Source organism: Pelodiscus sinensis, chromosome 7 (genome assembly GCF_052426305.1).
Source record: "Pelodiscus sinensis isolate ZL-2025 chromosome 7, ASM5242630v1, whole genome shotgun sequence".
In the NCBI taxonomy this organism is placed as follows: Eukaryota; Metazoa; Chordata; order Testudines; family Trionychidae; genus Pelodiscus; species Pelodiscus sinensis.
Genome location: NC_143058.1, coordinates 42,803,784 through 42,825,999, shown reverse-complemented (window position 1 = coordinate 42,825,999; position 22,216 = coordinate 42,803,784). Strand labels below are relative to the sequence as shown.

At 44.0% G+C, this 22,216-nt stretch overlaps 1 protein-coding gene across 3 annotated transcripts in view; it reads left to right on the top strand.

Annotated features, from left to right (window-relative positions):
- TLK1 (tousled like kinase 1) overlaps positions 1-22,216 on the top strand; it is a 152,295-nt gene that overhangs the window by 64,767 nt on the left and 65,312 nt on the right. For all 3 annotated transcript variants that reach the window (XM_075933612.2, XM_075933614.2, XM_075933613.2), the window contains 2 exons: positions 1,040-1,111; positions 13,817-13,892. In XM_075933612.2, coding sequence (XP_075789727.1) covers positions 1,040-1,111; positions 13,817-13,892 — 148 coding nt within the window. The remainder of the gene's footprint in view (positions 1-1,039; positions 1,112-13,816; positions 13,893-22,216) is intronic.

Below are 22,216 nucleotides of genomic sequence, written 5' to 3'. Positions count from 1 at the left end.
GGGGTAGGCGACCCTGGCTTCCCACCCCCCCCCAGCCTGGGCTTCTCCTTTCCTCCCTGACTGCAGTGCACTCCAGGCTCAGCTCTGAACTCCGTGGCCAGGGCAGTGCAGCGGTGCTTGCCCGCCCTGCGTGGGCCTCAGTGAGGTGTAGGTAGTGCCATGTGCACGTGGTGCTCTGGGGCAGTGCAGCCTGCTGAGGTGGGGAAAGCATCAGTGTAGGATGCCGCTGTTCCGCCCTCTCCCTCATGCAGTCCCGCCTGCGTTGCTCACTGCCAAGCCCTGCCCGCAGTGCACAGGGCCGCCCGTCTGCTGGGAGCAGAAGGGAAGGAGCAGACAAATCAGTGCGGTAGCTCCTCTGGGCGGCTTTGGGGTGCTCTGGCAGCCACGGTAAGTGCAACCACTGGGGAGGGGGTGAATCTCCGCAGGGGTAGCTAGACCCTGGGCAGTCGGGCACCATGGTCCAGCTCCCCAAGAGCTTGGCAGCGGGGCAGCCCCAAGAGCCCACTGCTGGCACGTAAGCCCAGCTGGGAGCCCTGCGCCTAGTGCCTGTGCCCGGCTGTTGTCCCAAGCACTGCACCCTTCCCCCCCCAGCCTGTGGCCTGTCACAGCTGCAACATGGGGTCTGCTGGCTACTGTGCCATGTTTCTTTGCATTGAAAACCCTGTGAGATGGGCATGGAGGAAGGGGAGTAGGGGCTTGAAGTGGCGAGGGGAAGCATCAAGGTTGGGCTCGAGCTGGGAGAGGAGAGAGAGGGAGGAAGCAGGCGGGATACAGTGATATGATGACATCACTTTGTCGTCCTGCAGGGAAAACTTTTTTTTAATATATAGAGAGATTAAGAATATAGAATTTACTATTTGCTGGAGCAGACCATTTGTCAGTCAAATTTGGTATTCTGCTTACAAGTCATATAATCTCTACAGTTGATCTTTGTCTTGAAGTCTGAAATTTAATTATCCTTACTTTGCATAGTTGCAAATCCTGCAATTTATTAGCTGTTTTTATAACATAGTAAGTGATGTATTTTTTTTTCCAATAGGCCTCAACAAATAATGAAAGTTCTAATCACAGTTTTGGAAGCTTGGGATCTCTAAGTGATAAAGAATCAGAGGTATGTATGGTTATAAACTTAATTACAAATACAATATTGTTATTGCAAACAAGACACTATTTTAATATGTTTTATTGTAGCTGACACTTTTATATTTAAGCTTCTTAAAGAAAATAGTATTTTTTGTATACAATAAGATTAAAATCTAGCATAGAATGTTCATGTAGTGGTAAAAGCTAAAATTTGTTACACATTTGGGCTCAACTACTATTCTTTAAGATGGAGATATTTATGGTAAGAATTCATCTAAGTGCTGTCATTGAGTGTACTGCTTATAGTTCCCTCCTGCAATTGGCCTAAGCACAGCAGACACACTTGTCTCAATTTCCCCTTTTGTAGTCTGAACAATAGTCCGAACAGTCTTCCAAAGTATAAATATAGCCCAAGGAGTACTTTTTATTATAGAGGTTCAATGTACATAAACCATAATACAAACAGTCTTACCATCAAGTTCTGTAGCTGTAGTCCTCTCTGTTAAGCAGAGCCCCAACTCCCTCATCAGTTTCTTGACTATCTAGCTTAGCCACCTCCTCCTGTAGCTCTTCATCCTGCTTCCTGAGATCTTTTCCATCAGCAGACACTTTTCATTGGATGTCCTCCCTTCCTGATTTTCTGCGAGTGCAAAGTAAAGGTCTCAGTCTCTTGAAAACCACACCAGGATCTGGGTAGAAGCATCCATGGTCAGCTTGTCTGGATACGTGGAGACAACAGAAGCAATGTTGGTACTGGTGATGCAGCCCTTCCTAACCATACTGGTTGTACTAGGACTCTGTCCTACCAGTGTCCTCTCAAACTCCTCTGTTTGCAGTCCCCTGGTCTCTTATTTCCCCCTGTTGGTCAGCCCTACCCCCTTGTTAATTACACAGGGAGAGGGTGCTCACAAAGTTGATTGAGGCTGAACAAAGATGATCAGGGGTTCAAAGATTCGAATGGTCCCCAGACACACAAACCCAACCGGCCCAGTAACTGAAATTACTGAAATAACCTGAAAGAGAAAGAAAAATGCAAATAGTAAAGCAAATTTACTCACCCTATGGTTAGTTCTCACCTTCTTTATTCAGCAGAGTGAATCTCCTTTTCCCCCCCTCAAACTCCTTGTAGTTCCCTGTTCCCTCTTCCTCATCCAATGTTTCGGTACCGGATAATGCTTAGAATTCTGGTCTTCACATTCTGTGTCTTCTACCTTTGATCCTCCTTGGTCAGACACAATCATTAGCAGGGCTCGACAAATTATGGAAAACCCTACTCGCCAGACAAAAATGGGACTCGCCACCCCCCCCCCCCCAGTGTTTTTTTTAATGGCATAAGTTCCTAATAACAGTAATTACTAATAGATTATTAATAAATATCTTATAAACCTCTACCTTTTCCCTCTGCTTCCATGTCTCCTCCCCTTGTTCCATCATCTCCCCTGGTGCCTGCTGTCCCCCAACTCCTCACCCTCCTCTGCTGTCCTGACTCCTGCCCTTCTCACTGCCCTCAGCCTTCCTGAGACCTGCCCCCCTCCACCAGCCCTTCTCTCCCCCCTGTGCCCACTCCTCCAGTAGCCCCACTCTGATCATGCGAGCTCCCCTCCTCATCCTCTCTCCTAACACTTCCCTCTACATACCTGCCCTGCCTCTCTCCTCTGATGCTGGTCCCTCCCCTGCAGGTGTCTGCCCTTCTGCTTCACCCCCAGAATCCCCTGGCACCTGCACCCTCCTGGTGCCTCCCCCCTCTCTCACTGCCCCGCCTCCTTTGCCCTCTTTTTCCCCTGATACCCGCCCCCTCACCACCCTCATGCCCCTGTGCCCTCACATATGACTTGCTCCATCCCTGCCTTCCTCATGCCCACCCCTTCTTTCAAGCATTCTCCCAGCACCTTCCCCTCCCTCCTCTAGCCCCCAATGCCCTTACCCTTTCCTCTCCCAGTATCACCCTGTCCCCCCTCCCACTGTTACCTCCCCTCCTGCCCTTTTCCTCATTGTCTGCACTTGGCCCCCTGGCATTTGTCTCTCCTGTACCCCTGTCCCTTGGTGCCTTCCCCTTTCTTCTTCTCCTGACCTCCTCCCCTCCCCTTAGCACAAGCCCCTTCCCCATATTTTTCCCCTTCCCCTCCCCTCCTCTCAGCACAGTCCCCTTCCCCATATTTTTCCTCTCCCCTCCCCTCTCTCTTTCAGAGCACAGCACAGCCCAAACCCCTTCCCCTCCCCTACCTGACTTCTGCCTTCCACTTTGAGGGGTTGCCGGAGCCTTTTTGAATCCGACAGTCGCCGGCTGTGACGTCACGCCACTACGTCATGCCAGCATCCTGGCGTCTGCTGGGGTCCTGCCCTCTGGCTCGCACCCCGCCTCCTCGCGCTGGAGCTGCATGCAGGCAGCCCGGTGCTGAGAATCGCTGAACTTCCCCCTTCCTGGCGGCGCTCTGCTCCTCCACCGGCCAGCGGATCAGATGGGGCCGCACTGCCCGTAGTGCGGGCTTCGGCCAGCCCGTCAAAATGGCCCACCGGGCCAGTCCGCCCCTGCACTTGCCAGCTGGTAAAATCTACTCGCCATGGGCAAGTGGGTGAGTGTATTTGTCGAGCCCTGATCATTAGTGCTGTCTTTACTGCTTAAAGCAAGGGTGGACAATAATTTTTAATGAGGGAGGGAGGCACTCCAAGATTTTGGTGAGTGGTCAAAGCCCATGCTTCTATGAAGGATGTGTGGGGTCTGGAACAGCAAGAGGGGTACAGAAGGGAGCTTGGGAGAGAGTACTGGGGTGCAGGAAGGGGTGTGGGATGAATTCTCCAATCCCTTCTCAGCTTGCAGAGCAATTAGCAGCCAGGTATTTAAAACAGCAGGAGCTGCTGTGTAGTGAGGATACCAGCGAGGTGGCCATGGGCCGGCTTGGTGGGCAGGATTTGGCTTGCTAGCCACCTCTTGCCTGCTCCTGACTTAAAGGAAGCTCACATTGCAATTTGGTACAGAATTTGCCAGTCTTACCTCAGTTATTCCTGAAATAGTGGGTATTTTGCTATCACAAGTATCTCCTGGGGATGGCCATGAGGTCCTTATCGAATCCAGGCTAGGGAATCTCCAATGTATCATCCTGAATCAGCCTCCCGCAGCAAAGTCTGACTCCTGTCTTGGAGAATCCACCCCCACAAATCCTGCTGCAGGGCCTACTTGGGAAGTTAGGAAGCATTCTCATAAGCATGGAACTATGTCTTCCTCTAAAAATCAGGCCTCTTATCCACCAGCTGTGCCTGTGTGGGCTCAATATGTCTTAAGTCCCAGAAACATTAGGCTCCGGGTTGTGTTCCGTCAATACCACCATCTCCTCTCAAGATCTAGGACCCTCTGTCACTGGTGAAGACTGACTGTTGCCAGATACCATCTTCCGCGCTGGCACCAATGACCAGGACAGAAAGTGTCCTTCTTACACTTGGAAGATTCTGATCTGAGCCTGTACCACAGGATGATCTCACCCTCTATTGGGACCTTCTGTTTCCAAGGGACCCATATCTCCTCTGGGAGTTCTTCTTGCATTACAGAACCTGTTGATCACCTCTCCCCCATGCAATATAAACCCCTCAAATGGCACTGACCATCACTGAAACCCAAATGAGCCTTTTCTTCCTCATGAGTTTCAGAACCATCAGAAGAACCACTTCTTCCATACCACTGTTATCTATTTCCCAGGAGACCTGCATGTCTCTGGAGCAACCCTTGTCTCACCTGGCCCAGAGCCACTGTCCTCCATGACCACCTTTCAATCACACCTGTTGGCACTGAGGGCCCTGGTACGAATATTGCCCTTCAGAGTTCATCTCTTCTTCCAGGGAGTCTCCACCTGTTTTCCTTCCGAGAAAATTGCTGAACTTGCCCCTGGATCTCATGACTAGGAGGATTACTACACTGATTCTGGTGATTTCACCAGAATCAGCTAGAAGTACCATCATCATCTTTGTATGAAGCATTGACGTCAATGTCCCCTTCCTCCTTAGATGACTTAAAGTAGAGAAGAGAAACCCCTAGATTTACTAGGGAGGAATGTTTTCTTGTTCTGCAGTTTGTAGTTCATGATAGCCAATCATCAAGCACTACTGGCTAATTATGATTTTCCTGATCTATGCCATATTTGAGGAATTCACCAACAGCCTCCCACAGCAGAATCATACTCATTTTCAAGTTCTCATTGAGGAACATAAAGAACTGCCCTCCAATCTGCAGCTGATGTAGCCGATTTAGATCCATGGCTATAGCCATTGTTATGCAAAGGAAGTCTTGCCTTTATGCCTCTGGACTTCCCCAGGAATCCTGAACACAATGGATCTCACCTCTTTGATCAGAAGATGGATGAAGTCCAACACATCCTAAAAGACTCTGGAGATAGCCTTTGCTTGCTAGGCATCTACACAACTGTCCCAAGAGACATTTTTATCATCAGTCCACCGCATTGCTATATAGATCTCAACACTTTTGCCATCAGAGACCCTGTGAACCACCACAGAAAAATCAAATGGTTCATAAGTCTCTCTTCCCACTCGTTCCATCTCAGTTCCCACTCCCTGACCAGAAGATATTTTTAACATGAGCTTAAGAGCCACAACTGACTGAGCCTAACACCGGACAGCCTCACTGCTTCATTCACGGGTTGCCTCGCATTCTCTTTGTAACAACTGAAGTGCAATAGCAATGAACAAGTGAGAGCTGAACTTCATCCACTATGGCTATATGATGGAGTTTGTAATGCTACCTTCACCAGAACTCCCTATCCACCTTTTGGGGACTACGTTCATGACAGTAATCTCACTCAAGAGGTCAGTTCCACACTGCAGCAAGGAGCAGCAGAACACGTTCCTCCAGAAATCTGGGAACAGGTTTTTACTCAGCCAACTTCTTAAAACTCAAGAAAAAAAAGGGAATGGAGATCAATCCTCTACCTGCATCGTGTCAACCTCTTCATTTGTAAACTCAAATTTTTCAAGGTCACATTGGCAGCAATAATTCCATTTTTAGAAAAAGGGATGTCGTTCATGGCTCTCAGTATAGAGGATTCCTACTTCCACATCGAGACTCACCCTGCCCCACAGACATTTTCTCAGATTTAGGATGAGAACGCTATCATTTCTAATACAAAATATTACCCTTTTGGACAACTACTGCCCCCAAGGTTTTTACCAACGTGTTATCAGTGGTGGCAGTTTAGGTCATACATTATGGCCTTTTTTTCCCCCCATACTTTGACTCTGGCTCCTTGCCTCCTGATCCTTCTAAGGGGCCTAGGCATCCATCTCTCTAATGCTTCTTGCTCTTCTCCTCACTTGGGAGTCAGTGTAAATATTGAAAATTCCATTCTTGTTCTCTTTAGGGTAATCTTGAATTTAATCACTTCCTGGGTGTACTTGCCCACAGACAGGAGATAATAGCTTGCATCAGGAGCAACCTTTGTATAATGACCAAGACACATCTGTTTCTAGTTGACCACATGGCTTCCTGCACTCACATCACTATATGTTCACAAAACTGCACCTTCCTTGTTCTCAGGGACGGCAGTGGTCAATATGCTCACCAAGTCATAATACTGTGAGCCTTTAGCTCACTGTTCCCACCAAGTATGGTCTTCCCTGCTATGGTGAACATATCCTTACCATGTATGCGTGGGTGTCCCCATTCTCCCCTCTTCTCTGGACAAAACTATTATTACCAATTCAGCCCTAATATGCTGTGGAGACCATATAGACAACTGCATGACAAAAGGAACATGGATATCTCAAGAGTACAGACTGTACATCAGTGTCCTGGAACTTCAAGCAGTAAGAAAGGTATATGATTTCTGTCTTCTATTCATCTGCTCACCATATCCTGGTAATGTCAGACAATATTATGGACTGTATTGTACAACAACAAGCAAGAAGGAGCCAAGTCTTGTCTCCCTATGTGCAGAAGCAGTCTCTGGAACTGATGCATCACAAATCAGATCACTCTATTCTCAGCTTGCTCTCCGAGACAGCAGATTATGTTCATAGACTCTCGGCAGAAAATGTGTGGTTGACAGCAAGGGGAAACTCCACAACAAGGTGCTAAATGACATTTTCACACAATGGGGAACTCTAACCATAGATGTTCACTTCTTAGATCAACAGCACGTGTGCATGTGTTTGCTCTACAGTAGCTCCAGGTTACTGACATCCTGCCTCAGGGCAATGGAAAGATAAGATACCCCAGTCCATGACTGTTCCATCTCAGGACTGGTATTTGGATGGGCATTGCCCTAGAACATGAATGCTCTACGGCCATGTGGGGCATCGTCTCTAATAGCAGAAAGGATTCCACTAGCAAGTGTTTTCTGGCTAAATGGAGATGCTGCTTCTCCTGGATATAGCTAAGAAGCATTATACCAGAATCTGCAGACACTTGCCTCATCTTAAGCTATATCTTGTCTTTAAAGACATCTGGTCTCTGTTAACTTCCTATGAATCCACCTAACAGTAATCACTTCCGTTCTCCTACTTAAGGTCACTCTCTTTTCACACCCAGTCACCAGCTGATTTTGGAAGAGCCTCATAAGAATCTTTACATCATGTCACTTCAAAAGTTCATGCCCCAATGGGACCTGAACTTTGATTTCTTTGCACTAACAAGTCACCTCCCCCACCATGAGCCTTTAGCTACTTACTTCATGTCCATACTCTCCACGAAGGTTGCATTCCTTGTAGCTATCACCAGGTGATGGGCACCTAGAGGGAACCTCTGGGCGGGGCCAGGATATTTCCCTGCTTCTCCATCCATGGACCATGATTTGTCTGGAGGTGGCGGAGTGCTCAAGTCTTTGACCCAGAGGTTCCCCCTAGGCACCCATGCACCTGGTGGTGGGAGGAGACTTTGCATGCTTCCCCTTCTGCCTGATGGCCAGTCAGGGCTTGGGGCAGGGGAGTGCACAATGTCTCCTCCTACCCTGCCAGGAGCACGTGGCACTTCTAAGCAGGGGCAAGGTGGAGCGGAGGAAACTTTGTGTGCTACTCCAGGCCCTGATTGGCCTGAAGGTGGGAGACCACGTGAAGTCTCCTCGTGCCCTGACAGGAGCGCGTGGCATTTTTAAGTGCCATGCTCTCCTTGCAGGGTGGAGGCAGGGCAGAGGAAACTTTTGTGCGCGGGCAGAGGAGTGGCAGGGCTTCTGCGGGCCAGATCAAACCACTTGGTGGGCTATATCTGACCTACAGAGGCTCTTTTGCCCACCCCTGAATTGGAGGGTAGCATAGATATAACTCTTACCTTTGTTTATTTTGTTTGACGCTCCTGAGAGAGATTGTGTTAATTCCAGAGTACTGACAGGTAAGAAGTTGCTATTTTAAAATGCTTTTTCTAACTATTATTGCATGTTGAAGATTTTGCATTGTCTGAAACATGGAGTATGATCTACATGGGTAGTATCTCAGTTTCTCAAATAGAAAATTTCTTTAAATCTGTTTATCTTTCTTCTAGTTAATCTTAAAGGGAATTTTTAGAAAAATTCTAGGAAGTAACTTAGTGCTACTGTTAGATGTAGAAGTGCCTAATTAACTTTTTAATAGAACTACTTGGAGAATTATTAACAGCTATAAAGAGAAATTAGTGTTGCAGCCTGGTAGCTGTCTTTGAGTAGCATTGCAGTGGTGTTTGCTGGAAGTTGAGAGACGACTTTGGAAGTGTTCCATTGCGTGATGGAACTTAGACTACATTGTTACAATTCTATGAAAGAAAAACATGGTCCTATATCAGGGTGGTGCCTCTTGCATGGACCTTGTATGACCTCCAACCCCATAGATCAGTGATTCACAACTTGTGAATCAGGCTCCCGGAGTGGATTGTAAACATGTTTTAAAATGGTCATCGGGGCTGGCATTAGACTTGCTGTGGCCCAGGGCCCAAGCTAATGCTTGAGCCACATTGCTTGGGGCTGAAGCAGATTTCTGAGAGCTTCAGCCCTGGGCAATGGGGCTCAGGTTACGTGCTGAAGCCCTAAGGCTTTGGTTCGATCCCCCTACTATCCAGGTTAGTGGGGCTCTGGCTTTCACATCCCATGATCCTCTTGAGAGTAACTTTTTCTTGTCAGAAGGGAGTTACGGTGCAATCATGTTTATTTAATGTGGTTGCCAGAACTGGCTGCCATAGATTGTTTGAATGCCTCACAAACACTAATGAATTTATGCTCAGAACACTTGTGAAGCAGGCAGGTCTGTTATCCTCAATTTACATATAGTGAATTGAGACACAAAGAGTAAGTGATTTACCCAAGGTCACATAGGAAGTCTGTGCCAGAAGTGGCAATTCAGCCCCGATCTCTGAGTCAAAGTATAGTGCCACAAGGGCATATGTCCAAACCTAAAGAGATTATTTTTAAATTGTAAAATACCTTGCATATGAGATTCTTAAAAACAACTAACAAAAAATTCCCCCCAAATAAATAACCACACATTAATTTTTAAAAAGGCTCTATGCAGAACTATTCACTGCTTTATGTCAGCTGCTGCAGGTTCCTTCCAAGTTCTCTGAAAGATGATTTCTGGAATTCTGCCATGCCACGGCTTTGTGTATTTGCAGCTGTGATGATTTCATTAAAAAATAGATTTAAGTATCTTTACATTTTCAATGAGCAATCAGAAGAATTGTGGCACTAAATAAAAGAATGTGCTTTTTTGACCCATTTTTCTAAAGGTGTGATCTTCTTTTCAATGAGTTTGTAGCTATGCCAGATATGATAATGAGAACATTTTACTCCTTGAAATAACATCTGGCTTATTTTCACACTAAATGTAATCTTTTAAGACAATAAATTTAAACTTTTAATGTTACATTCAAGGGCTTTTGAAATGGTGTGGTAATAGAGAATTAGTTATGGTAGATAATTTGACATATGAAAGGTATTGTAGGAACTTGAAGATATAGTTAGCACGTGATCAGTGCTTCCTTTTATGTTGTTGAGACTTGAGCTGTATTGCAACAGGTTTTGAAAAATAATGTAGAAATTTAAATCTTCCTGAGAAATGCAACACTAAAATGAGTTTATGTAGTAAGACTGTTAGTTTATTATCAAGCTATGATACTGTACTGATATAATCACTGCGCTTTGTTAGTGGTAAAGTGATGTATAAAAATAAGTTGTGTTTGATGCTTTAATTTCTCAAAGCATGGCAAAATTTTGCTTAATTTTGCCAGTGTTTATTTATCTTTTGTATGTTAAATAAGGATGAAAAATATTAGAAAAGGATTAATTATAACATTCTAATTCACTGATACTAGAATTAAAACCTGCAATTTTTGAATGGCTGAATTTTAATAGAGATACCTTGCAAATATACGTTCTGATCTGCATGGTTGGTCTTCAGTTAATTTTGGTTGGATTCCACCTATGCAGATCAAATTGCAGATTTGGTGCTACAATGTAAAGATAACTTAGAAAATACTGTATTTCTTGTATTTGATACAAAATAGTCAATAATTTTACTGAATGTTTGTTCCTGAAAACTATGTCTGTATTTCAGTGTCCTTTTAACATGTGAATGACTTTACTTAGATTGTGTTCACATTTAATGTATTCAGCGTTTGATCGGAGGACAGATTTGCTCCCTGCCACCAGCCTCCCAGGACTCCCTGGGCCAGAGGCTGCCAGACCTTGGATGTTGTCAGTAGGGATAGAATCATAGAATACTAAGACTGGAAGAGACCTCGAGAGGTCATCAAATCCAGGCCCCTGCCCTCATGGTAGGGCAGTACTGTCTAGACGGTCCCTGATAGACATTCATCTAACCTACTCTTAAATATCTTCAAAGATGGAGATTCCTCAACCTCCCTAAGCAATTTATTCCAGTGTTTAACCTCCCTTGCTGCAGTTTAAGCCCATTGCTGCTTGTTCTATCCTCAGAGGCCAGGAAAAACAATTTTTCTCCCTCCTCCTTGTGATACCCTTTCAGATACCAGAAAACTGCTGTCATGTCCCCTCTTGTTTCCAAACTAAACAAGCCCAGTTCTTTCAGTCTTCCTTCATAGGTCATGTTTTCTAGACCTTTAATCATTCTCCAATTTCTCCACCTCGTTCTTGAAATGTGGTGCCCAGAACTGGACACAATACTCCAACTGAGGCCTAATCAGTGCAGAGTAGAGTGGAAGAATGACTTCTCGTGTCTTGCTCACAACACACCTGTTAATGCATCCTAGAATCATGATTGCTTTTTTGGCAAAAGCGTCACACTGTTGACTTATATTTAGCTTGTGGTCCACTATGACCCTTAGATCCTTTTCTGCTGTACTCCTTCCTAGACAGTCGCTTCCTGTTCTGTATGTGTAAAACTGATTGTTCCTTCCTAAGTGGAATACTTTGCATATGTCCTTATTAACTTTCATCCTGTTTACCTCAGACCATTTCTCCAATTTGTCCAGATCATTTTGAATTATGACCCTTTCCTCCAAAGCAGTTGCAACCCCTCCCAATTTGATATCATCTGCAAACTTAATAAGCATACTCTCTATGCCGATATTTAAATAGTTGATGAAGATATTGAACAGAACCAGTCCCAAAACAGACCACTGTGGAACCCCACTTGTTGTTCCTTTCCAGCAGGATTGTGAACCGTTAATAACTACTCTCTGAGTACAGTTATCCAGCCAGTTATGCACTCACCTTATAGTAGCCCCATCTAAGTTGTATTTGCCTAGTTTATTGATAAGAATATCATGCAAGACCATATCAAATTCCTTACTAAAGTCTAGGTATACCATATCCACCGCTTCTTCCTTATCCACAAGACTAGTTATCCTATCAAAGAAAGCTATCAAACTGGTTTGACATGATTTGTACTTTACAAATCCATGCTGGCTGTTCCCTATCACCTTATCTTCCAAGTGTTTGCAGATGATTTTCTTAATTACTTGCTCCATTATCTTTCCTGGCACAGATGTTAAACTGACTGGTCTGTAGTTTCCTTGGTTGTTCTTATTTCCCTTTGTATAGATGGGCACTATATTTGCCCTTTTCCAGTGTCCTGGAATCTCTCCTGTCTTCCATGATTTTCCAAAGATGATAGCTAAAGGCTCACATACCTCCTCTATCAGCTCCTTGAGTATTCTAGGGTGCATTTCATCAGGCCCTGGTTCCTTGAAGACATCTAACTTTTCTAAGTGATTTTTAACTTGTTCTCTTTTTATTTTATCTTCTAAACCTATCCCCTTCCCCTTCCCATGTAATAGTGTAGTTGATTAACAGATTAACCATTAAGCAAAAGTTTATTAGTTAATGCTTTAGACCACATGTATTTTTCTCTTTAAAGTGTATTAGGAGGTAGCCAGCCCCAACCCTGGGGACTAAAGCATAGTTGAGTAACCGATAAGAATTCATGAGGCTAATTGACTATTCAGTTAACCCTTTAACATCCCTAGTTGCCAGGCCAGAGAGTCCCGGACAAGAGAAATTCAACTTGTATTTTTTCACAATTTACTGGAGTTTTGATTTGTCAAAATAAAAATTAAATTCCTATAGAGTTTTATAGATGAGAAAGTTTACAGTTGTTCTGCAATTGGAAGAGCAACTTTTGGGGAAATTTAATGTAATTTTGTAGACATATTTAATAGCTGTAAAAACTGCATAGTTTTAAAATTTAGATGAGGCATTTACATTGGCTATTTAAGACACTATATTAAAATGCTAATAATCAAATAATAAGTTTGAGAATAAAAATCACTTAACTAGTTCCCAAAAAAATTAAAAGCAGAAAAGGATGGAAGAGAGGAAAAACATACGTTTTAATATCATCTGTACTTGACTAAATTTTGCCAGTTTATCACTTTAGCTTGCTTTATATACACAATGTTCATTGAGACTGAGCATAGCTTAAGATAAACTTATCACTCAACAAACACAATATAGAGAAACATTTGTAAGCATCATGTTCCTGTAGAAAGATACGTTGTAAAAATAGTTTTGACAGACTTTTATTCTTAGACCAAAACTATGTGGTATATGAAGTCAATAGTGCCCAGAGCTGTCAGCCAGGACTTGTGGACCCTTTCAGCTGGGCAGCATACAAATGTAGTAAAGAATAGAGTTTGACCTGAAGACTTTAGTATATAATTTAAAACTACAGTAGAATGTTGGACTTTTAGAATTGACCGGTCAACCACATGCCTCATTTGGAACTGGAAGCATGCAATCAGGCAGAATCAGAAGCCCTTCCACCTTTGTCAGCTCCCCCAAAAAAGGAAATAGAGTATGGTGTTAAGCATAAATTATTAAAAAATAAAGGGAATGTTTAAAAGAAAATAACGTGGTTAGAAAATTGTTTCTGTGCTTATTTTATTTAAATTATGATAATTAATATACATATTTTTTTCTTCTGCATAATAATTGCAAAGATGTGTTAAGTCAAGGGTCATTTGTGAACTTTTGAAAGACTCACCATAACATTATGTTCATAGTTACAAACATTTCAGAGTTCTGAATAACCTCCATGCCCCAAGGTGTTTGTAACTCTGAGGTTCTACTGTACATATAACAAGCAACCTTAAGAAAGGAGAGACTACAAGAATTAATACTCATTGTCATCTTTGTCCTTAAGTTAAAATCTGAAATGATATTCCTGCTGAGTTGAGACCATATTTTATGAAAGAGGTTTTATATTTACTGCATGCAACAGTAATATAAATGAGTAGAGCTATTTGGTAGATCAGATTCTTATGCATTTAAAGATATTAATTTGCTTTTTATAGACTCCGGAGAAAAAACAATCAGAACCTTCCAGGGGAAGAAAAAGAAAAGCAGAGAACCAGAGTGAAAGCAGCCAAGGTATGCTAAAAAAAATATCTTTGAATTATAGCAAATCAGTTGAGTATTACATGTATTTAGTCAAATTATATTTGCTTGAACACATGAAATTGAGAGCTTGTCGGCACAGCCCTGAAGTGCAAACTATGAGGGCATGAATTGCAATGCATACTAAAATTTTGTACTGTATCTGCTCTGTGTAGATCCCACTAGTGCAAACTAGAAGGTTTCTAGTTCATGTTTCAAACAGGACTACATTAACACAAGCCAGGTATCATTTAGTTCATACTAACAAGGTCTACACAGGTCCATTACAGTGCACTTCAGCCCTTGCTACAGTTCACGCATTGTAATCTGCACTGTGGTGCCATTTAGACAAGCTTAGACAGCCTTACAGTGCTCTATGCCTGAGGCAAGTGATGGTTTTTAACTGGCGAATAAAATGTATCTTTTTCCCAATTATCAGTCTTGAGTAGGGACAGGCAAGTAGATTCTATATCTGAGCTTTTAAATGTATAAAATAATTTTGCATAGCTACATTTAGCTGTTGCCATTGTGACATTTATTCAGAACCGCAGCAATTTTTCTCATTAGTGTACCTCCACAGTTACTTTTCTTATTCCAGTTGAAATTTGTGGTTTTAAGGTTTTCAGTTTCTTGCTCCATTATTATCCTGAGTGGCATTTTTCTATCCAACAGATCTTCATAGGGGAGGATTAGAATAGTTGGGGGATAAGTCGCGTGAAATAGATGACTTGGCTCTGATGCAGCTTGACTTTGACTTGAATCCAGCCATAATTGTTACTTCTCAGAAGCTGTTTCACCTTAGTGAAATGTATGGTAGTCTCAGTGCATTCCCAGTGGATAAGTATACTGTATTCTTGTTCAAAACACAATCATGATAGTTATTAATTGTTACTCATTTAGGCAACTCGGGGATTCATTGAAATATCATGTCTTTCTTTAAGCCTTTGAGGTAACTTTTTTAGGACAGGGATGGTGGAAACTCAGAAGTCTCTAGTAACTATCTGACATAAAGGAAAAAGTACTTGAGAGCAGGGCCTATTTTATTATTTTGGTGGTCCATTTGAACTACCGTATTTTAGCGAATATACCCACACCCAAATATAAACGGCACCCAAATATACTCTACTGTTTTTGCTATTTCGGTAAAAAAAAAAAAATCTTGTATACCCTGCACACAAGTATAACCCGCGGGGTATACAAGACTATGCCGGGGGTATATTTATGGGGTGTGTGTGTGGAGGGGGGAGTAGCCAGCCACTCCCCGCCCTGGTTCCTGCACAGCTGACAGCCTCCAGGCGGGGGAGCGATCCAGCCGGGCGTCCTCCTCTGCTTGCAGCCTCCACACGCTGGCCCTGCTGCGAGCTGGCTTGGTGATCCTGCGTGATCCAGCCGGGCACCCTCCCCTGCCTGCAGCTGCCGCCTGCTGTGCGCTCAATTGTTGTTCCTGGGCTGGGGCATGGCTCGGGGTGGCGGCGCGGGCACTGGCCCAGGAGCAACAAGTGAGCGCACAATGGCGCTGGCGTGCGGCGGCGGCTGCAGGCAGGGGAGGGTGCCTGGCTGGATCGCGCAGGAGCAACAAGCACCATACCCTGGCCCTGCTCCTGTGCGCAGGTGAGTGGGGCCAGGGAGCGCGGGAGGTTGCAAGAGGGGTACAAAGGAGGCTGCGGAGGGAGGGGGAAGTTGTGGTGATCCGCGGCGCGGGCCACCCGCTGCTCAGAACAGGGCTCCGGGCTCCTTCCCGGTACTTCTGTTTAAAAAACCCCAAAACCAAAAAAACACGCCAGTATACCCCGCACACGAGTATACCCCGCGGAGGGAGTGGGGAGGAGTGTGGGGTTTGTAAAAATGAATATAACCCGTGGGTTATATTCGCTAAAAGACGGTAATAATATCTCCTTTAAATGCAAATATATAAGCCAGGAGCTAGAGCATTGTTCATTTGCCTCTTGCTCATTTACTCTTTTGTGTTTTGTCATTGTGGTTGGTTCTTGTCCTGTCTCTGAATTAATACTTGGATAATTTACTTGTTCTAATCACCGGATAGGCCTGTTGAACTGGCATTCAAACTATGTGAATTAATTCTAAAGATCAAATTTGCTAATTTAAAATACTGTTTGCCTTGGTTGCCTGATTTTTCCAGCCAAGGGTATTTACTAGTCTGGGCTGCTAGTGAAGGTTTTTAGACTTCTTGGTGGACAATCAGCAAACTTGGACTCTGGCAACTGAGAGGACAGAAAATCAACTGATTAAAAGGAAATTGGAGCCAAGTGTGAGGCTTCTGGGGTTTATCTATAAAGGTGATGTAGTGGCACATGTTCCTTCCCTTTACTGGAGTGATCCATAAGGCATGACTGCCCTAGAAATGACTTGGGAAGGAGGAATGATTTGGGAGCTTTAAATATAAAGCCTTCTTGCAAGACCTTCTGTAACTAAAAGATAGAGAACTTTTTTAAATGGGTGTTTGCTATTTTTTGGATTGGAAAAATCTGTACTCAATGACTGGAAGATAGCTAATGTAATGCCAATATTTAAAAAGGATTCTAGAGGTGATCCCGGGAATTACAGACCAGTAAGTCTAACGCCAGTACCGGGTAAATTAGTTGAAACAATAGTAAAGAATAAAATTGTCAGACACATAGAAGAACATAATTTGTTGGGCAAAAGTCAACATGGTTTCTGCAAAGGGAAATCATGTCTTATTAATCTATTAGAGTTCTTTGAAGGGGGTCAACAAACATGGACAAGGGGGATCCAGTAGATATAGTGTACTGAGATTTCCAGAAAGCCTTTGACAAGGTCCCTCACCAAAGCCTCTTATGTAAATTAAGTTGTCATGGGATAAAAGGGAAGATCTTTTCATGATTGAGAATTGGTTAAAAGACAGGAAACAAAGGGTAGGAATAAATGGTAAATTTTCAGAATGGAGAGGGGTAACTAGTGGTGTTCCCCAAGGGTCAGACCTAGGACCAATCCTATTCAACATATTCATAAATGATCTGGAGAAAGGGTAAACAGTGAGGTGGCAGAGTTTGCAGACAATACTGAACTGCTCAAGGGGAAGGGGCACAAGCAGGGGAGGGTGCAGGAGCAGGTTGAGAATAGGTGTCTGGCTGGGGGGAAGGTGTGGGAGTGAGCTGGGGATGTGGGGTCTTGTTGGAAAGGATGAGTGAAGGGACTGGAGGTGCAGGGTCTTGGTGGATGGGATGTATGAGGGAACTGGAGGTACAGGGTCTCAGCAGAGGTAGTATTCTCAGCTGAGGATGCAGGGGGTGGGGTCTTCGAAGGGCAGTGTGTGAGGGGCCTGGGACGCAGGGTCTTAGCGGAGGGAGTGTTCGGAGGGCTGGGGGTGTGGGGTTTCAGCAGGGCAATGTGTGAGGGGGCGGGAATGTGGAGTCTCGGCTTGGGAGGTGGTGCTTATACCCTGAGCCTGCCCTGCTGCAGACACGCTTAACTCTTAACCTCCCCCCCTCCCCGCCCCCTGGGCACCTAAGCCAGGCATGGATTTGCTGCTGCCCTAGGGCTTGGGTGAGCAGGTTCAGGGTGCTCCAAACCCGCATGTGGCCCTGCCCTCCCTCATTTCCGAAGGTTGCAGAGACTCCATCCCTCCACATTCCTAAAGCTTGTCAAGTGGAGTTGCTTTGCCTTGGCTCTCTAGCTGGTATTTCGGGAGATAACCGAGGAGTTTCGGCTCTCTCCCTCTCCCCCGGCTGCTGCTGCCACTGTCTCCTCCCCCGTGTCCGGCCGAAGTCAGGGCCTGAGTAGTTTGGCTGAGTGGCTGCCGTGGGATTAACTCTGCTCTCAGCCCCCGCAGCGTGCACCCTCGCCCTGCCAGGGCCAGGCCTGCAGTACCCCTATGCGATCATGTCAGGCAGGGACCCTCTCGCCCATCTGCAGCTGCAGCTTAGGAGGCAGCTCCCCCAGGGGACATGGGGCAGCAGGGGAATCAGGCTTGGATGGTGGAGGGGACCCAGCCCCAGCAGCAGCAACTCCTCCCCAGTGGCGCAGTCCCCCGAGGTGTGAAGCGGGAGCCAGAGTTGGAGTAGCTCATGCCCTGAGGGGATGGCTCTGAGACTGGCCACAGCAAGCGGCTGAGGATGGAGGTGAGCAGTGGCGTGAGTAAGCAGATGACATCACTCTGTCATCCCACAGGAAACATTTTATATCTATAGAGATGTTCCCTGCAATAGCTGAGGCTATCACCGACATTTGAAACAGTGAAGGGGCAGCTGCATTCCTTACAGTGCTTAGATGTTAATGTAATTAACTGTTACAGAAGATCTTCTGATTGAATGAATGGTTTGCATTTTAAAACAATCGTTTTATCAATTTCCATTATTATTGAAATTATTCTAGGAAATTTTTAGTATGTGTCTTGAGATTAATTTCTCTTCTAGCTACTTATGTGCGATGTAAAGAATAATATAGACAGTGTAACTTTGCCTTGAAATATATTTCTTGTACATTTTTCAGGGAATTGTAGGCTATCCCTTCCCCTTTTAAGCCAAAACAGCTAAGTAAAAGATATATTGTTTTAAAATACTTGTGTTTAAATGCTCATTTTGATTTGAGCGTTTACTTCTATTCGAATGCACAATTTATTTTGTTCCAGTATAAAAATAAAGTTTGAGAATCTGACAAACCGTCTCCTCTCACTTACTAGGTCTCTTAACTGCTGTGGTACAGTCACTTCACAGAGGCCTTGTCTATTCTAAACTTTACTTTTTGGGAAATTTCCATCAGCTGCTCATCTAGTGCATCCATCATTGCGTCCCTGATGAAGTGAACAAGTGATAGTAAAAGCTGAAAATTTTAAACTTTTCTTAGTGTAGACCAACCTGGTAGAAGAAACTCTTGTTTCCTGTTTACAGTGTTGTTACTGCCAACAAAAGTTTGTAACCGCAAAGTATCCTAATGTAGATAAGGAGTAGAATCCTTTGTGCTAGACAAGACAAAAATTTCTAATGTAAAAAACAAGAAGGGAAAAAAAATCTGTTTGCGGCATAGGATAACCTTTATATTATCCTTTTGCATCATAAAGAGGCACATACATGAGGCCCAGTTTTTTTCCTTTCAGATCATTTTTAAAGTTTCTCAGCTGACAATTGACAAGAAAGGACTTTATTTAAAATCTGACCTGTTGTGGAGATGAAGAAAGCAGTAAAGTGGTGCATTTGTTTAAAAATATAATAGACTTTCTCTTTCTTCGATGAAACCATGAAGAAGAAGGGGGGTAGGTAAGTGTAGGGAAATGACTTTTATGCAAGAGCCACTGGAAGCATGTGTTGGCATTCACTAAACCATGTGATTGAAGGCCATTCTGCTTAGTTGCGGTGATTCTAAGGGAACAGAGTTGTTTAATATGTTTCTAAAATAGGGATGTCAAATATCGATTAATTGATAGTCGAGTAACCTCATAGACTTTAAGGTCAGAAGAGACCATTATGATCATCAAGTCTGACCCCCTACACAATGCAGGCCACAGAATCTCACCTACCCTGTCCTAGAATAATCCCCTCACCTATATCTCAGATATTGAAGTCCTCAAATGATTTAAGGACCCCAAGATGCAGAGAATCCTTCAGCAAGTGATTCATGCCCCATGCTACAGAGGAAGTCAAAAAACCTGCAGGGCCTCTGCCAATCTACCCTGGAGGAAAATTCCTTCCTGACGCCAGATATGGCGATCAGCTGAAGCCTGAGCATGTGGGCAAGACTCATCAGCCAGGCACCCAGGAAAAAGTTCTCTATAGTAACTCTTATCATCCCACCATTGGCCTATTTACCACTGATAGTGAAAAGTCAATTAGTTGCCAAGATCATGTTATTCCATCAAACCATCCCCTTCATAAACCAATCTAGCTTAATCTTGAAGCCGGATAGGTCTTTTGCCCCTACTACTTCCCTTGGAAGGCTGTTCCAGAACTTCACTCTTCTAATGGTTAGAAACCTTCGTCTAATTTCATGAATTCTTATGGTTACTCGACTATTCTATAGTTTCTGGGGGTAGAGCTGGTAGCCAGTGCAATCTGGCCCCACTCCTGAGGAGTTCTCTGCCACTCTGTGCTGCAGCCTCTGTATCAGAGGCAGAAGCATGGGGTGCCAGGAAGGAGCTGGTCCACAACGGGAGCCAGTTTAAAAACCAGCTCCCCTTATGGACTGGCTGCCTGTCGCCCTGTGCTGCTGCCTCTCATGCAGGGGTGGCAGCAGCCCCTCTTTGAGTGTGGAGGTGTTTGAGCTCCTGAAGCCAGCATGAGACAGAACTGAGCCAGGCTGCCTACCTCCTAATAACACTTTAAATGCAGAAACAAAATACAGGACTATGTAGCACTTTAAAGACTAACAAGATGGTTTATTAGATGATGAGCTTTCGTGGGCCAGACCCACTTCCTCAGATCTTTTAACCATCTTGTTAGTCTTTAAAGTGCTACATAGTCCTGTATTTTGTTTCAGCTATACCAGACTAACACGGCTACATTTCTATCATTTTAAATGCAGTGCTGCAGTGGGGGTAGGTCCCTTACCTGTCACAAGCCAGGACTGAGAAATGCTGCCAGCTTGCTAAAAAAAATTTACTGGTGGGGGTGGAATGCGTGTAGTCTATAGCATTAACCTATAAGCCTTTTCTTATTGGTTAATCAGTTTGTCAACTACACTGTTTCATCCCTGTTGTACAACTCAGTGTTGGTTAGTGGCAGAATAAGTCAATACACATTGCATTGTACGTTGTAATATCTTAATGTGCTGCAGAGCTAGCGATCACTGAGTTGTCCCTCAGCATGATAATTATAATACACGTGGGACCATGCTGCTGTGTTCTGTACAGGAGGTACAAATTTTTATCATAAATTTCTCTCTGGTTCTTTCTGTTGTTCAGATCTTTCAGTTTTCCTGGTTTCTTACGGCTTCTCAATAAACTATTTTGCCCCTAATACGTCTAAATGTGTAGTGATGTGTGTATGCTTTTTAAAGGCAATTAATAGAATAAAGGAATATCTCCTAGCATAATGTATTTCTAGGTGAGTTTGATAATAGGTTTGATTGCTTAATATGAAACAGCTATATATCTACCATGGTGTAACAATTAGTAGGTTTTATAGTAGCTGTAGGAGATAGCTGCACTTTCATGATAGTGCTTACCTTAAACCAATGAACAAAAACCTCTAGAAGCTTAATCGTTGAAGCATCAAATTCCCTTTTTGTGGAGAACAAATGTGCGCATATATATATATTTTAAATAATTTTTCTGAGGTTTGGTTCCTCAGTGTGGTTCCCCAGGTCTTCTCTTCTGCTGTCAGGCAGTGGAGGAGCAAAAGACAGGCACTGTCTCCCTCGCCTTTCAGGCAGTTCCTAGTTTCTTCCTTCCTTTCAGTGAGGAAAATAAAAAGCGCTTCACATTGATGTGTTGTCTTTAGACTGCAAGCACAGGCACTATAAAAGATAGCACAGAGGCGGGCACCCTTGAACTGGACAGTTGCTTCCAAAAGACCATCTCTGCAGGGCCTGTGTGTTTGAATTTTTCAGTCAGCAATTCATCAGCCCCCTTATCTTGCCAGGGGAAGCAAACCTGTACTGGGTGGCCTCCCTTCACTTGAAAGCACTCCCACTAGATTCATTCTAGAAAAAAATGAACCATAACAGAAGAGGAAAAAGAGCTATAGTGTTTTGTCCATGTATCTTACCTATTCCCAAGGTTCTTTCTTGGTTTTGAGGGAGCTGCAGAGGTGCTTAAACTTGTGGTCATTGCATGGACCAAAAAGAATACAAAAAGTGTACCTGCTTTCTGCACTCAAGGACAATATCCTAACTTACCCCACAAAGTAATAGAGAGGTAGCCGTGTTAGTCTGTGCTTGCAAAAACAAAAGGAAAAACTATGTAGCACTTTAAAGACTAACAAGATGGTTTAATAGGTGATGAGCTTTCGTGGGCCAGACCCACTTCCTCAGATCATATTCTGGAATAGATTTCTTCCAGAATATAATCTGAGGAAGTGGGTCTGGCTCACGAAAGCTCATCACCTATTAAACCATCTTGTTAGTCTTTAAAGTGCTACATAGTTTTTCCTTTTGTTTTTACCCCACACAGTTTACTACACTCCTGTGGAGCTTTTTCCCCCCTGCCCTTTTCTGAGTAACCTCCCTTCTCTCTTTGGGCTCCGTTAGAAACACAGTGAGGACCTATCCAACTGGGACAAGTTCCTTACATTTGTGTCCTATCTTAGGCTTTCTGTGAAGTCCTTGGGTCCTCAGTTGGGCACTCAGTGCTTTGCTCAAATCTTGTTGAATGCTTAGCTTTGGTGCTTCTTACTGTGCTTTTCTTG